A 14,724-nucleotide genomic window follows, 5' to 3' on the forward strand; every position below is an offset into this window, starting at 1 on the left:
ATCATAGACGTTTTTAGTTCTCCATAATTTCATACCTAGCTGCTAAAATTTAACAAAAATTGTGCTTTGAAAAGATTTGAGAGTAGCTGTGTTGTTGTTAGGAGTGCAGAAAAAAAAATCTATAGATAAGTGAACTCAGGTCCTTTCTGGAAAGTATCTTGTTCAAGATAAGCAGTTATTACTAGTGGTTATTGTTGAATTGTAATATAAGGTAGTTATCTTGTTCAACTGATATACTGAACATTTACAACCTTTAAACAGGTGATCCGAGCTGGAAGCAAGCGAGCTTTTTATGCTCCAGCACAACATCTGCAACATAAAAGTTTATCGGAAGAAGAAATGAAGAAAATAATAAGTGGTCACAACTCAAGCTCTGAAAATGTTACTTTTCAAAGGAGATCCCACGAGCTTGATGGAGGAGGGGCCTGCTCATCACAAGAACTATCTCCAAACAGTACTCATGCTGCTAGTCAAGCTCTTCGGTCTTATCCAGGACACCTTAAAACCTCACCTCTACACATTTCCAAGTCAAGCTTAAATGAGGGCAGTGCTGAATCTTTTAGACATCAACCAATAAAACCCTTCATCAAGTCAAGATCCATTGATGAGTTGAGGTCAGGTGGACGCAGTCACTCCACCCTGGATATCACCAAGATACGGGAAACCAGCAGTGAGGAGCTAGATAGACGTTCCAGTGGGAGTATTCAGCTGAGTCCACGTCTCAGGTCCAGCTCATTTGACTTAAGAATGCCTCCCAAGGACACGGAGATGAAGCAGGGGTCTCTAGACAAGCCCCGTAATTCCAGGATCTCCAAAGATCAAGGGGATAGGCGACGATCATGGGCATTAGAGAACTTTAGGCCATCACTCAAGAGAGGGGAGACAGTGGATGCAGCCATTGTGTTGGATGTACCACCTGAGCTACCCCCTAAAACAAGACCCAAGCGTGGACTTAGCACATTTAGCTCAAATCCTGAGAATGTTGGTCATCTGGAAGGACCTATTGATATCAAGGTTGAGCAAGCTAGAATGGCCAAAGCAGGACAATCATCTTTAGGAAAGGAGCAACATGCTGGTATGGAGATAGAGAGGAGGCACTCGAGACATTCTTCAGACCCTTTATTACTTTTGGAGGAGAAGACAAGCTATCAGGAATCCCAAAATGGCAAAGGCCCACCTATTGCCCTTCCCAGGAAACTGTTGCCCCCACAGACTAGCTTTATGGAGAGCAGACCTGAAGTTCAGCCTTATGTAGGTGACTACACTCATAGAGATGCCAATGGAAACAAGGTTAAGGAAACTTCAAGCCAGAGCAGCATTGCAAGCATGTCCTATACCACCCATGAGGGTTCTGGTAAGACCAGAGAATTTCTAGGGAGTTTCAGACAAAAAAGTAAGGCAGGTGAGCCTCCACAAGGAAAATCTTCAGGCACACCAGAGATGATCATAAAGAATGACACCAACCCAGCACCACCTCAGAAGTGCAGGCCAGAATCCCCCAAAACCCTAACTGTCAAGAGCAAATTCTCGCCAGGTTTTGGCAGTTTCAGGAACAAGAGCAAAAGAGAGACCAAGAAGGAGGAAAAGGAAAAGGAGCCACTGACAAGGGAAACACCCACACCTGATTCTTCACGTGGAGGGAAAATAGTACAGGTTGGTTTGTTTATATTCTTTCTTCTTTTTGCTCACTGTGTCTATGCTTCCTTTTCCAATGAAGTATAAAATGAAAACCCCATTTGAAGTCAGGAGGGTTTGCTATATAGCTATCTTTAGCTCAGTGGTTCCTCTTACCTTTCATTGACAGTACCTATTAGTTCAAATTATTACACCATCATACATGGAAGAAAATTACTAGATATATTTAGTTAATAACTTTTGAGAACCTGCAGATTCAAAAGACAAACAAAACCACCTGAAAACATACTACTCATTAATGCTTCTTGGTTGCTTATTGGCTAAGCTTACCTAATTTCCAAACAGAGGATATAATGTGATGTGATGACAGATGCTTGAGATGTCAGTCTTTTACAACATTTATCATTTGTTTCATTAAAAACGTTTACAAAAATATTCTACTCAATGTTTCATTATTGTTGATAAGATAAAAACTCACTTGTGACTTCTGTGTTAGTTGCTTCAGTGTAGAAAGTAGTGCCTCCATTGCAGATTGGAGGAGATAACTTATTTTGTATTCTAAGATGGTTTGGTTGCCTGGAAAGAATATTAGTAAATAAAGTGATCAGTAGTATATGAAATAAGGTTTAGGTATATATATAACATTTGGAAGAGGAGAGTAATTTAAAATGTATGGACATATTGTTAGAATACTGGAAAGAAAGAGGGAAGAAGGAAAAAAGTAGAGAAGTTTGGAATGTACATATTGTTAGAATATTGGAAAGTGAGAGGAAGGAATAATTGAGAAGTTTGGAATTTACAAAAATTAACTAAGAGCATCAGTACATGTTGACTAATGCAATGATCATCACCATAAGGTATTTTCAAGTTACAGACATCTGGACAAATAGAAAGATTAAACATTTTCATTATATTTAGATCCAGGGATTCTCTTCATGTAAATTATAAGATATCTTAAGCATGTGTCAGATAGCCATATAACATTATTGGGTTTGGTTTCTGCTAGACCCCACCATCTCCACGATGTCCCCCTCAAAGAACACTTAATGGTGATTGGGGTGAATACATTGAAGAGGTCTCCAAAAGACCTTACTACTACAACTCTGTTACAAGAGAGAAGCGCTGGAAGCCTCCCCGGTGTAGCAAAGGGACCACTTCTAATTCCATCTCTGAGGTGAGGATGTGTTAGAATTTCATGGGTTTTCTTAATGTATGAGATAAGTAGATGATACAAGAACTAAAATTGTGATGTATGTACAGTAAAATCCCTCTCATCCGGCATTCGAGTATCCGGCAGCTTCAAGTATCTGGCACATTTTTCCCTGAGCCTTAAAATCAATAAAAAATCAATGTGTACTCATAAAATAGATTAAAATTACCGCGCGAGGCATGCTTTGTCCCCTCGCCACCAGAGCGCACTGTTTCGCGCCACCCACGGTCCACTGCACTGTGTTTACTCAGTGACTCAGTCCCGCGTGTGCACTGTATCGCCTGACGCCTTCATCATGCCTAAAGTTGTAGAAAAGAGGAAGCGTGTTGTGCTTACACTTAAGCAGCTGATCAGATCAGCTGATCTTTGTTATGGTAAGATGCGTGAGTGTAGGGTGGTGATTGTGGACATAATTTCACTTCTATTCAAGTATCCGGCAATATTCAAATATCCGGCATGTCGGCGGTCCTGTTGATGCCGGATAAGAGGGATTTTACTGTACAATGTAATAAGAGATTTCAGAGATAAATTCACAGCTTCAAAATTAGACTTCCAAACCTGCAAAGGATGAACGTTCTCCACAATAAGATTTTAGAAACCAGACACTGATCATGGAATATGTTTTGAATATGTTTTTGCTGTACTTGGGTATGTGTGACACTTTAACTGTAAAATTACTTTTCTCTTATTAACCACATTACATGATTCAAAGACATCTTGCCAACACATATTCTTAGTATTGCATTCTTCTTTAACTGCTTTCTCAAATATGCATCAATACCATAAGGTGTATATCTACTTACATTTTCTGTCATTGCAGGTTCTTTCTACTGGGACTGAGGATAGAAACTGCAGAGGAAATGCACCCCAATGTCCTCCAAAGTGTCCAACCCCAGATTACCCAAACTCACCAAGGTTCTCCCACAAGCCCTTCTCATACACTTGTAATCCAGACACAACACCAATCCATTCCACCCATCCGCGTGTTGTTGCCCATAACTCATCCTCCACCACTACTCCACACTCCACTACTTCACAAACCCTCACTAACAGCACCACATCTGCCATCCGCAGCATGTCTCCCCCACAGATATCAGGCAAGTTGATGCCTCTGTCCTTTGCAACTCCTCCAGCTGTGCCCCCAAGCAGTGCCAAACCTACCTTTCCCACTACACCCACAACCCCCGAGTTTGCTGACTTCACTGCTGCCACCACCACTGACGATCAAAATTATGCTCTCCTTGACATTCTGTACAAGATGAAGCTTCCACGTGGCTGGGAGAAGAAGTATGATGCTTTCAATCAAAGGATCTACTTCCACAATGTTGTGACTCGAGAAAGGGTGAGTAGAATGTCTCTCTCTCTCTCTCTCTCTCTCTCTCTCTCTCTCTCTCTCTCTCTCTCTCTCTCTCTCTCTCTCTCTCTCTCTCTCTCTCTCTCTCTCTCTCTCTCTCTCTCATTAGTCTTATTTTCATATATTTATATTTAAGTCACTTTCTTTATTTTCTCATTTTCAACATTATTCTGGTACCACTTAGGTACATTTTTTTTTTTTATGTAGGAAGGACACTGGCCAAGGGCAACAAAAATCCAATAAAAAAATATGCCCACTGAAATGCCAGTCCCATAAAAGGGTCAAAGCAGTGGTCAAAAATTGATGAATAAGTGTCTTGAAACCTCCCTCTTGAAGGAATTCAAGTCATAGGAAGGTGGAAATACAGAAGCAGGCAGGGAGTTCCAGAGTTTACCAGAGAAAGGGATGAATGATTGAGAATACTGGTTAACTCTTGCGTTAGAGAGGTGGACAGAATAGGGGTAAGAGAAAGAAGAAAGTCTTGTGCAGCGACGCCACGGGAGGAGGGGAGGCATGCAGTTAGCAAGATCAGAAGAGCAGTTAGCATGAAAATAGCGGTAGAAGACAGCTAGATATGCAACATTGCGGTGGTGTGAGAGAGAGGCTGAAGACAGTCAGTTAGAGGAGAGGAGTTCATGAGACGAAAAGCTTTTGATTCCACCCTGTCTAGAAGAGCAGTATGAGTGGAACCCCCCCAGACATGTGAAGCATACTCCATACATGGACGGATAAGGCCCTTGTACAGAGTTAGCAGCTGGGGGGGGTGAGAAAAACTGGCGGAGACATCTCAGAATGCCTAACTTCATAGAAGTACTGTTTATATGCTGTAGAAGAGAGATCCTCTAGAAATATTTATGTCCAATTCTGTATTTCAAGAAAGATATGGTACATCATAGAATTTTTGTATATTTGTAAAACAAACTTAATGGTCCCTCAAAATTGTCACTTGGCAGTTCATGATCAGGGTAAGAGATCGCTGACTTCTCGAATGTCAGATTGTAAGTATTCTATCATTCTATCAATCTATCTATATTATTTGCTGCCAGGTGACCAAAGTCTGTTGGTGTAAGTATTGAACTTGTCCTTAAGAACAATAATGAAATTCTGATGATTTTTTTCTGGACTTTTGAAAGGAGAACCATGGTAAAGTCTTTGTAACCCCACTATTCAGAGATATTCATACATTACACTGCAGAGTTTTCACCCTCTCACCCTCCTTCTTCCTTGAGTATGCACCATGTCCTCCTATGTGTGTATTATGATCACCCTCTCTTACTGTCTTTGAAGTGATCAAGCCCTCACAGGCTACTGCTTTGAATCACTGCACCACTCCACAGTTGTTTCTTCATCCTTATTTAACATGTGAAACTTTCTGTACATTCATTACTTTCATCATTACACCTTTTTCAAATCACATAGGAAAAATAAGCTTGATATTTGCAGGCTTTTTTCTCATGTCTCATTATCAGTCCTGTGTTTTCACACACACACACACACACACACACACACACACACACACACACACACACACACACACACACACACACACACACACACACACACACACACACACACACACACACACACACACACACACACACACACACACACACTCTCTCTCTCTCTCTCTCTCTCTCTCTCTCTCTCTCTCTCTCTCTCTCTCTCTCTCTCTCTCTCTCTCTCTCTCTCTCTCTCTCTCTCTCTCTCTCTTTCTCTCTCTCTCTCTCTCTCTCTCTCTCTCTCTCTCTCTCTCTCTCTCTCTCTCTCTCTCTCTCTCTCTCTCTCTCTCTCTCTCTCTCACTAAATATACATTTTTTCATAGCTTACCTTTAACTTCACACAGAAAGGATTTGAGTTAGGTAGTTTAAGGAATCATGCCAGTCACAGTTTCTGTACTGTTTGCCTGTTAGTGCTGTATGCTTGGGTAGAGAGAAAATCAACAATATCAAGAGCCTTCTCCCCACCCCCCCAACTCTCTGACTTCCTCTGTTTCATGATAAAAGTTATTTTTACATGAAGATTTGTTGAGAAATTGTGTTGAAACTGGCTTAAATTTATATTTTTATACATTCATTGCAGTACCTTTGTAGTAATATATATATATATATATATATATATATATATATATATATATATATATATATATATATATATATATATATATATATATATATATATATATATATATATATATATATATATATATATATATAAATGTAAACATGTTACCATTTATTTGTCAATATTTATGTTTGCATTTTTCAGGGCAGAGATCATACCAAACTGAAAATTTAATACTTTAAAGACCGACTTTTCAAGATATTGAGTCTATAAGTGTGTTGGGTGTGTGTATTACATTTATGTACAGTAAGTAAGGATTCTATGTATGATAACTTTGGAAACAAGATTTTCTCTTATATGTATGTTCACCACATAGAAGATCCTTCATCTAGCTGCTTCACTAATAGGAAATATTATGTATACAGGTTATCCCTAATCATATAGTATTATAGGTGTTGTCATCAACCTTGTCACTTGTTAAGTATGTAAAAGAACAATCCCAGTTAGTGGTGTGACGTAATAAAAAGGGATGAAAGTTTGTGATAAGGTTGAGAGGAAGTGATATCCTGTATAGTGTTTCATGGAGTCATCCAGAAGTCACAGTGGTTGTGTTTTTGTGTTGGTGCTCCACAGATACATACATTGTGTTGATTCTTTTGGCAAGTCTTCCATGAGTTAGTGCGGGGTGCATTGTTATGCAACAGAGGTGTGCTTTCTAGTCCCTGAAAAATCTAGTCCCATGGGACATATTCTTATCTCTATAAGATGCAGTGCTCCATTGCAGTAGTTTACTACCATCATCAGTTGCCTTTAACAATCTGATTTAGATGATTACATCATGAAAGTGTTTGTTTGATTTTTCTGTGTGTATTCTCAGTACTACCCAACAGCTACAACAGTACCATCTTATAGCCTCTCTTTCTAAGAAAAGAATTTTTGGCATTCTTTACTCCATATTGGAAGACCCATCAAGCTAGTGTAAGCTACAAAGCAAACCATGAGTGATGATCATCTCCAGGTTATCTTCATGAATCATACGGTATTCCAGCCCAGAGGAGTGTCGTGTGTGTCAGAGTTGGATATAGCACACCTAAATGACAGACAGTACACGCGCAAGTCTTATCAAAGCAACATGGACCTGAGTAAGGAGTTACAGCTGGATGCAAATGTTTTAGAGGATGATCGGTCTGTCCCAGCTGATGAAGTTACTTCCAGTGAACAGAAAATACCTCCTCCAAAACCACCGCGCACTCTTAGCTTGGCACCAGATGCAGTGGTTATCATGCCTAACAGACTGCAACAGATGGAAGGCCAGAGCAGAGTTTTTACTTCACCAACAGATCAAGCATCAATAGTGGTGGCTGGGTCACAAGTTTCATCTTTCAATCCCATGTCAAGCTTCTCTAAGCCTCGTGGACATTCCAGAAGTAAATCAGAGAGCTCGAGAAACACTTATGCTGCATCATCAAATTTGGGCACACAAGAATTGATCCCAGTTGTTGGAGGAAGAGCATTGGATGTACAAAGAGAAACATCACAGTCTTCCTCTCCTAGCTTAGACTTGACAAGAAGCAAATCACCATCATTAAGAAGCAAATCACCATCATGCAAAACATCTTTATCACCTCAAATTTGCAAATTCCCAGTTCCCTCCAGTCGTACCAGCCACATTAAAGAAGATATAAGAGAAATTACATGCACACTGCCCAGATTAATTATAGGAGAGAAGGGGATAACTGGGAATGCCCTTGGAAATCCAAAGGAAAAAAGTACTCATACACCACTGTCAAGCTCAGAAAATGTTACTGGTGACTCCAAGCAGGCTAGTACAGCAGAAATAGAAGGTGTCTCTGAAGCCTCCAGGAAGCAATACAGCAGCATTCTTCAAGAGTTGAGCACTCACAGCCTCAAACCTTCAAAATCTCTTCTCCCATCACCTAATGTAGAGGAAGAGCAGGGCTCGGCAGGTGTTCACGTCAAAGAACAATACAGTGATAAATCCTCAGAAACAGAAGCATTCCTACTTGACACGCCATTTACTCTGTCTAAAATGTCAAGACTGAACCAGTCTCGAAAGGCTAAACAAACATCTGGATTAAGATTCAGAAGGTACTCGGGGGACAATCTCCTAGAACCAAGAAATCAGATTCGAAATTCGTCATTTATTACTCATGATGAGGATGGCTCTATTCTTGAGAATAAACCTTTGTCAAAGCTGACCCAGATGGCCGCCAGTGAGGGAGTTAGTATATTCCAGAAAGGGTGGCCCATGGAGCTGGTTGTTCCTCCCAGCCTGTTATTGGGCTCTTCTGAACTGAATGACTCACCTAGAAATGATGACTCTGAGGAGTCATCTCCTACCTGCAACTTCAGTTTTGATGGCCAAGAGTACAGGAGTTTCCAAGATCCTGATAAGGTAGTGCTGACTTTTGTCACTCCTGATGTGATGGGTAACATTTCATCTTTCCATGTTCAGATAATGCATTTTGCTGCTTGTTTTGTGTTCTCATTTCATTTGCCAAAAATTGACATTGAAATTTGCCTATCACATTAGCTGTGACATTTAAAGATAGCTTAACACATGCTCACACATAACAGCTCCCATTGTGGGATGTATTTAATGACAGCAGTGCTTCTTCATTGAGTGTTCTACAGCTGTAAATGAAACTGCAAAAATATAAGCTTATTTTTCACTTGCATTCTCTTGTGCTTATCACATGGTATGCAAGCACTTCTATCATAGTAGCCTGTAACCATAGCCTTACTTCAACCACTAATCATGTGTTACAGAAGGAGAAAGAAAGGGAGAATGAATCAAGACTATAAAAGACACTAGATGCATTTTTCGTCTGTATATAATGTCTCCATAACAGCACAACCTCTGTGTCATTTATAGCCTAGATCTCTGTGAAATTATAGATTAAATATGATTGATGATAGTGATGATACAGGGATGGCTTTCTCCTGGAACTCTTTGCTCCTCTCCCCATTGTGCTGCACTCTGCACCCTTCCCCAAACCTTTATCTCTGAGCTAATGTAAAAATTACGAAGTTGATTAAAAATTTACCTCATACCTTCCTCACAGTTGCACATTCATTAGGCCATCTCTGTGTATACAGCATATTTTTAGGTTAGTGGATCATAAGTAAAAATAGAACAATATTTACTTTTATTTCTATTCATGAAACGTGTGCGTGTCATTCATTTGCTGGTCACCCAGCTACCTGTTCCCCTACAGAAAGAGCTCAGAACTCTTAGCAACCAATCTTTGGCTAGGATTGGGCCCACTCATATGCCACACACTGAAACAACAAAGTCACAATGTTACAATGTCACAAGGTTACATGATGTACCTATTTAAGGCAGGTTTCCATGGGGCAATTCGCAGCTGGTTTTATATGCAGCCGGGATTTGCTGAATTGCTGGCCCGACCAGGAAACTGCTCAGTCAGTCTGATCAGTTGCCTTCCCTGCATTTTTCCAAGATCAAATGAGAACAGCTATTAATATAAAATTGAAAATAAGAGAAATATTGTTGGGAAGTGTTTTAGTATCATTATATACAATAAATAATAAAATATTTAAATTTATTTATCAAAATTTTGGAAAATAGACACAGAATTGGTTTGTTTACATCATCACTGAGAAAGCCAGCAGTCCAGCATGTTTGTACTCTACTAGAAGACATCATGAGTAGCAATATGGACATTGTTTGGATCCATGCATCCGAAATATCTCTTTTGTAGTTGGTACATGAGAAGTATATATATGGGATCCCAAAGACCCAATGTATACCAAACATAGTCTTCATAAGTTCTCACAAGAGCTGGTAATAAACACTATTTGTATTCCTTCACACTAGCCAGGAATGAGTTCACAACCATTTCTTCTTTTGCTTTTTCTTCAAACACAGCAATATTGCAGCAATAGCAACCAGCTCATTGGAGGAGAACTACATCTTGATTGTTTAGGTTTTGATGCAATGGGTCAGCAACTGCTGTCAACCATGTTAATGCTTTCAGTTGAAACCTGCCAGCTATTCTGGGTGGCTGGAACTAGCTGGATGGAGAAAATGCCCCGTGTAAACCCACCTTTACTGATAGATGAACAGGGGCCACACATGTAAAGGCGTGCCCATCTCCCTTTCTCTGCCTGAGATTGAACTTGGGCCTTCTTGGTTGTGAGATGAGCGTACTAACCACTGCATTGTGTGGTTCTTGTGTCTGTGTGTGTGTGTGTGTGTGTGTGTGTGTGTGTGTGTGATTCACCTATGGTCATCTGCTGGTCACCCAGCCAGCTGTTACCCTAAGGAAAGAGCTCAGAGCTCATATTGACTAATCTTTGGGTAGGACTGAGACCACTGACACACCACACACCAGTGACAGTGAGGTCACAACCTCTCGGGTTACATCCCGTACCTACTTGCTGCTAGTAGTGCTGACGCGTAGTGTACACACTACACGGTGTGTGTACGTGTGTGTGTGTGTGTGTGTGTGTGTGTGTGTGTCACAATGAGAAAAAATTTAATATGTTGTATTTTTAATTCTATATAGCTTATTGTCCTGGGAATTAAGGAAACTATATTTTTATATAATTTCATTTGAAATTTGATAACATAAAAAACCAAAGAAGAAACAATCAAGAGTTGCACATTAACTAAAAACTTGGTTAAACATTCCCTGGAAAAGATTGACAGACAGATTTCATAAGATAGTGACTGGAAAACCTTTGAGCTCAATTAGTGTTTCATGTGTATGATATGCTGTTAAGGCACGGTTCCACCAAGGCAACAATTTGGCAACATGTGGCATGCTACGTTGCCACATACACCAAGTGTGTTTCAACCAGTTCAACAGAAGACAACATGTAGTATGCAACTGTGTTGCAGTATAACCTGATGCATGTGACAAGATTTAGCCAGTTATCTAGTGTTGAACACCTTCCCATGAGTCACAGGAAGGTTTCAATGTTGAAAGGCAAAAAGATGAATTGGTCTCAAGAAAAGAGCATAGAATACATAGAAGAATATAGGAAACTTGCTGTTATATGGGATATTTTCTTGACAGACAATGAGAATAATCTTGCTAAACTAGATGCACTTTGGGGACTAGCCAAGAAATTTAACTGTGACATGGCAATGGTAAAGAAAATGAAGAATTTGCATACTGCCTTTTGTCATGAGCACAAAACCCTAACCCAAAAGAAATCCTAGTAATTTGTGTCACTTTTCCTAATCCAGGGACTCACTTTGTTGAGAAGGTAATTGAAATCTTCCAAACTCATCCTTGAAAAGTTCTTGAAAAGTGATTGATCATTGGACCATAATTTTTCAATAAAATCATTTTGAACAATATTATTGCCCATAAAATGTTCTCTCCTACTTTTTTGTGTGGGCATCACCCAGGACTAGATATGAAGTAGCAGCGACCATCTGCTGAGGTATCATGTTGACAACTGGCTTAGCTTTTGTTGAATTGGTGGAAAAGGTTCTGTGGCACTTAACATTCAACATAGGATGTAGCATGCTACAAGCAACAATGATGTTGCCTTATTGCAGGCAACATGTGTCATGGTTGAAAGCTGCATTCAATATATTTATTGAAAGACAGTCAAGTTGCTTCCTACATGTTGCCTGTGTTGCCTTGGTGGAATTTTGCCTTTATGTTTGATGGTTTCCTTGTAAATATGGTAGTTTTTTATCAGCAAATACCAAGGAATTGCTGTGTAAATAGAAAATGTGCATGTTCTGCCATAACTTCCTCGTGTGTTACTGATCTTATTTATATTTTTTATGATTTTGATGTGAGAATATATGGTTGTCATATTTGCTTTGTCTAGCATGCTATGTAACTTTCAGATTCTTAAATGCTTTAATTTTCTTTCAGTTTTGTGTGTTAATGATATGAACACTATTGTTCAAAACAATTTGAAATTGTAAGATTTCAGTAGCCACATTTGCAAAAAAAATATAACATTGTTTATGAAATAACTTATTTTCACAGTAGGCACTTCTTAATTTCTCTTTCCCTCAGCCATTTATCTAAAGTTAGGTAACTGTTACAGTAACAGTCCTGTCTTTCAGCATTTACAGGACTAAACAGGTTCTGAAACATTGAATATGGCAAAATTTCAGATGTGAATTTCGTCAGCTATATTAGCAATTTATTTAGTTATTTGCAGAAAATACAACTAATATCTCCAAGGCATTTTTATATTCAAATCACAAACACTTCAGGGCATATTTCTAGAAAACAAACAATATAAGTCTAATGTAAGCATGAACTAAGTCTAGACTATAGTCCAGTTTGCCCCCAGCAAACTTGATAAATAAGCTGAATTTTTTTCTAGTGCCCTCCCACAAAATTTGTATGGCTCTCCTCACTTTCCCCCTCCTTCATTTCCAAAGTAGCAGAATTTGTCAGACTGAAAATGATCTGGTGGTCAATCTGCTCCTCAACCACTGGTAGATTTTCATTCACAAAGACAGAGTGGAGAGACAAACTTGGAAGTGTAAACACAGTAGACTCAGTCTTATATTCTTATTTATTTATTTTTTTTATTTTATTTTACTTATTTTTTTGTTTTTTACTCTGTGCCTGTTACACTTTTGGATTGCTAATATTTCTTTCCTCTCCTCAGTCTAGTACTTTATTCATATACTCCAAGTTTATACCAAAAATTTCCTCATATACAGCACTCACACCATCATACCCACAGGTGCTGCAAGTAGCAGTAGAGCCTACATGAGATGGGAGATAATTGCTGTGCTCCATGGCCATTTTTAAACTAGCCAATACCTTTTGGAAATACAGTGTCGAAAGATCAGATAACTTTCAGAATGGGACTATTTTGCATAAGTGCTGAAATATCAGGTTTTCAGAAACAGATGCCATAAGACAGGACTTTTGCTGCATAGGTATATGTCAATATTAATTGGGAAAGATACTTATGTTAATGTAGGCTTAGGGTGATGAAAAGGACAAGCTTCAAGATTATCTTTCCCACTTGAATTCTTATATTGAATTTCAACTAGAATTGAATGTTTTTTCCAAAGAAAGTCACTCTTTTGTCACCTATATTAATATTTTCTCTATTTGCCATTATTGATGCTTAATTACTTTCTCTTACACTTCATTGAAGAGCCTGCCATCACAGCCTTGCCATTGCTTTTGTATATCTCACAACAAGTCCATCTTTTAAGGCATGCACTCCAAGCATCCTGTTATGATTGTTATTATAATACAGTCTTATAATGTTTCCATTTTGAACTTCAGCTTCTTAAGAAAAAGAGATAAAATCACATTCAGCCATTTAGAAGAGTGACATAACTATGAACAATCTGAAACAGCTTCAATGCAGTGGAGTGAATCTCTTCAAGGTGGACTTACTGTACTGAGGAAAGGTACCTCACATCTCACGCAGAGCTCTTGCTTACCCTGCTAACTCCTAGTTCCCCTCCAGTGGCTGGCAACAAGCAGTGATGAGGGTAAGGTGTACTACTATGAGGAATCCGGCACCAAGAGTGCATGGAGATTGCCGGAGGTGAGTGTGTGTGTGTGTGTGTGTGTGTGTGTGTGTGTGTGTGTGAATAATATTAAATAAATGAGGTGTGTGTTGATCTGCTGTGGTACAGTGAGACCACATATGTTTGGTGACCAACAGGTCCTCAGGTGCATGGGTTTGAATCCTGGCCATAGTCCAAGGTTAGAAAGGGCATCCACTTGAGTAATGGTTCTCAAATGCCAAATTCAGAGTCCTTTGTTAGGAGGCAATGTCCTAGCCCTGATAGGCTAAGGAAATTGGACTGAAAAAAAAAGATATATAGGGTGTGTGTTGGTCAAGTAGTAATGTAGTATCTTTTGTTTAAAATAAATGAGAAATTAATCAAATTTCAGCCACGAGAGGTGTTACTTTTGCCCACACAGAACAGACTGGGGATTAAACTCTTGATGACATTTTCTTAGTCATGCCATGGTGATCACCAAGGTCTAAGGGGAGTCCTGTCTTACTTAAGTGTCTCTCCACTAAAATAACTAATAAGATCTGAGCTAAGTTTGTGCCATCCTATGCCCATAGCAATTTATTTGGTTTTGTTTTAATTGCCTTTACACTTATTGTTTGGACAACCTCTGCCACCTCAGACATTAGTCGTGTGTGTGTGTGTATGTAATTCATTGTGGTCTTGAGGATCACATGTTTGACTCGACCACCAGCTATACTCTCTTGGACAGAACTAAGAGCTCCTGATAGCCCAGTTTATGGTTAAAGCTCAGGGAGGTCAGTAAATGCTTTCTCATCTGTGAAAGATCCTTAGCATCATGGGCACAGTGTGAATCCAGGCCTGTCAGATGACAGCTGGAGATGATAGCACTGAACTAGGGAGCTGTGTGTGTGTGTGTGTGTGTGTGTGTGTGTGTGTGTGTGTGTGTGTGTGTGTGTGTGTGTGTGTGTGTGTGTTATTCAC

General features: G+C 39.4%; 2 protein-coding genes across 9 annotated transcripts in view; one reads left to right on the forward strand and one right to left on the reverse strand.

Annotated features, from left to right (window-relative positions):
* Window positions 1-6,174, reverse strand: part of LOC135104998 (UBX domain-containing protein 6-like) — a 51,164-nt gene extending 44,990 nt beyond the window's left edge. For all 3 annotated transcript variants that reach the window (XM_064012871.1, XM_064012872.1, XM_064012869.1), the window contains exons 1-2: window positions 6,027-6,174; window positions 2,114-2,211 (exon numbers count right to left, since the gene is read on the reverse strand). The gene's annotated coding sequence lies outside the window, so the exon portion shown is untranslated. The remainder of the gene's footprint in view (window positions 1-2,113; window positions 2,212-6,026) is intronic.
* Window positions 1-14,724, forward strand: part of LOC135104997 (rho GTPase-activating protein 12-like) — a 43,153-nt gene that overhangs the window by 1,906 nt on the left and 26,523 nt on the right. For 3 of the 6 annotated variants that reach the window (XM_064012865.1, XM_064012863.1, XM_064012866.1), the window contains exons 3-7: window positions 262-1,653; window positions 2,642-2,809; window positions 3,666-4,187; window positions 7,309-8,676; window positions 13,722-13,802. In XM_064012865.1, the coding sequence (XP_063868935.1) occupies window positions 262-1,653; window positions 2,642-2,809; window positions 3,666-4,187; window positions 7,309-8,676; window positions 13,722-13,802 (3,531 nt within the window). The remainder of the gene's footprint in view (window positions 1-261; window positions 1,654-2,641; window positions 2,810-3,665; window positions 4,188-7,308; window positions 8,677-13,721; window positions 13,803-14,724) is intronic. The other 3 variants (XM_064012868.1, XM_064012867.1, XM_064012864.1) reach the window with 2 other exon arrangements.

Source organism: Scylla paramamosain, chromosome 11 (assembly GCF_035594125.1).
Source record: "Scylla paramamosain isolate STU-SP2022 chromosome 11, ASM3559412v1, whole genome shotgun sequence".
NCBI classification, from domain to species: Eukaryota; Metazoa; Arthropoda; class Malacostraca; order Decapoda; family Portunidae; genus Scylla; species Scylla paramamosain.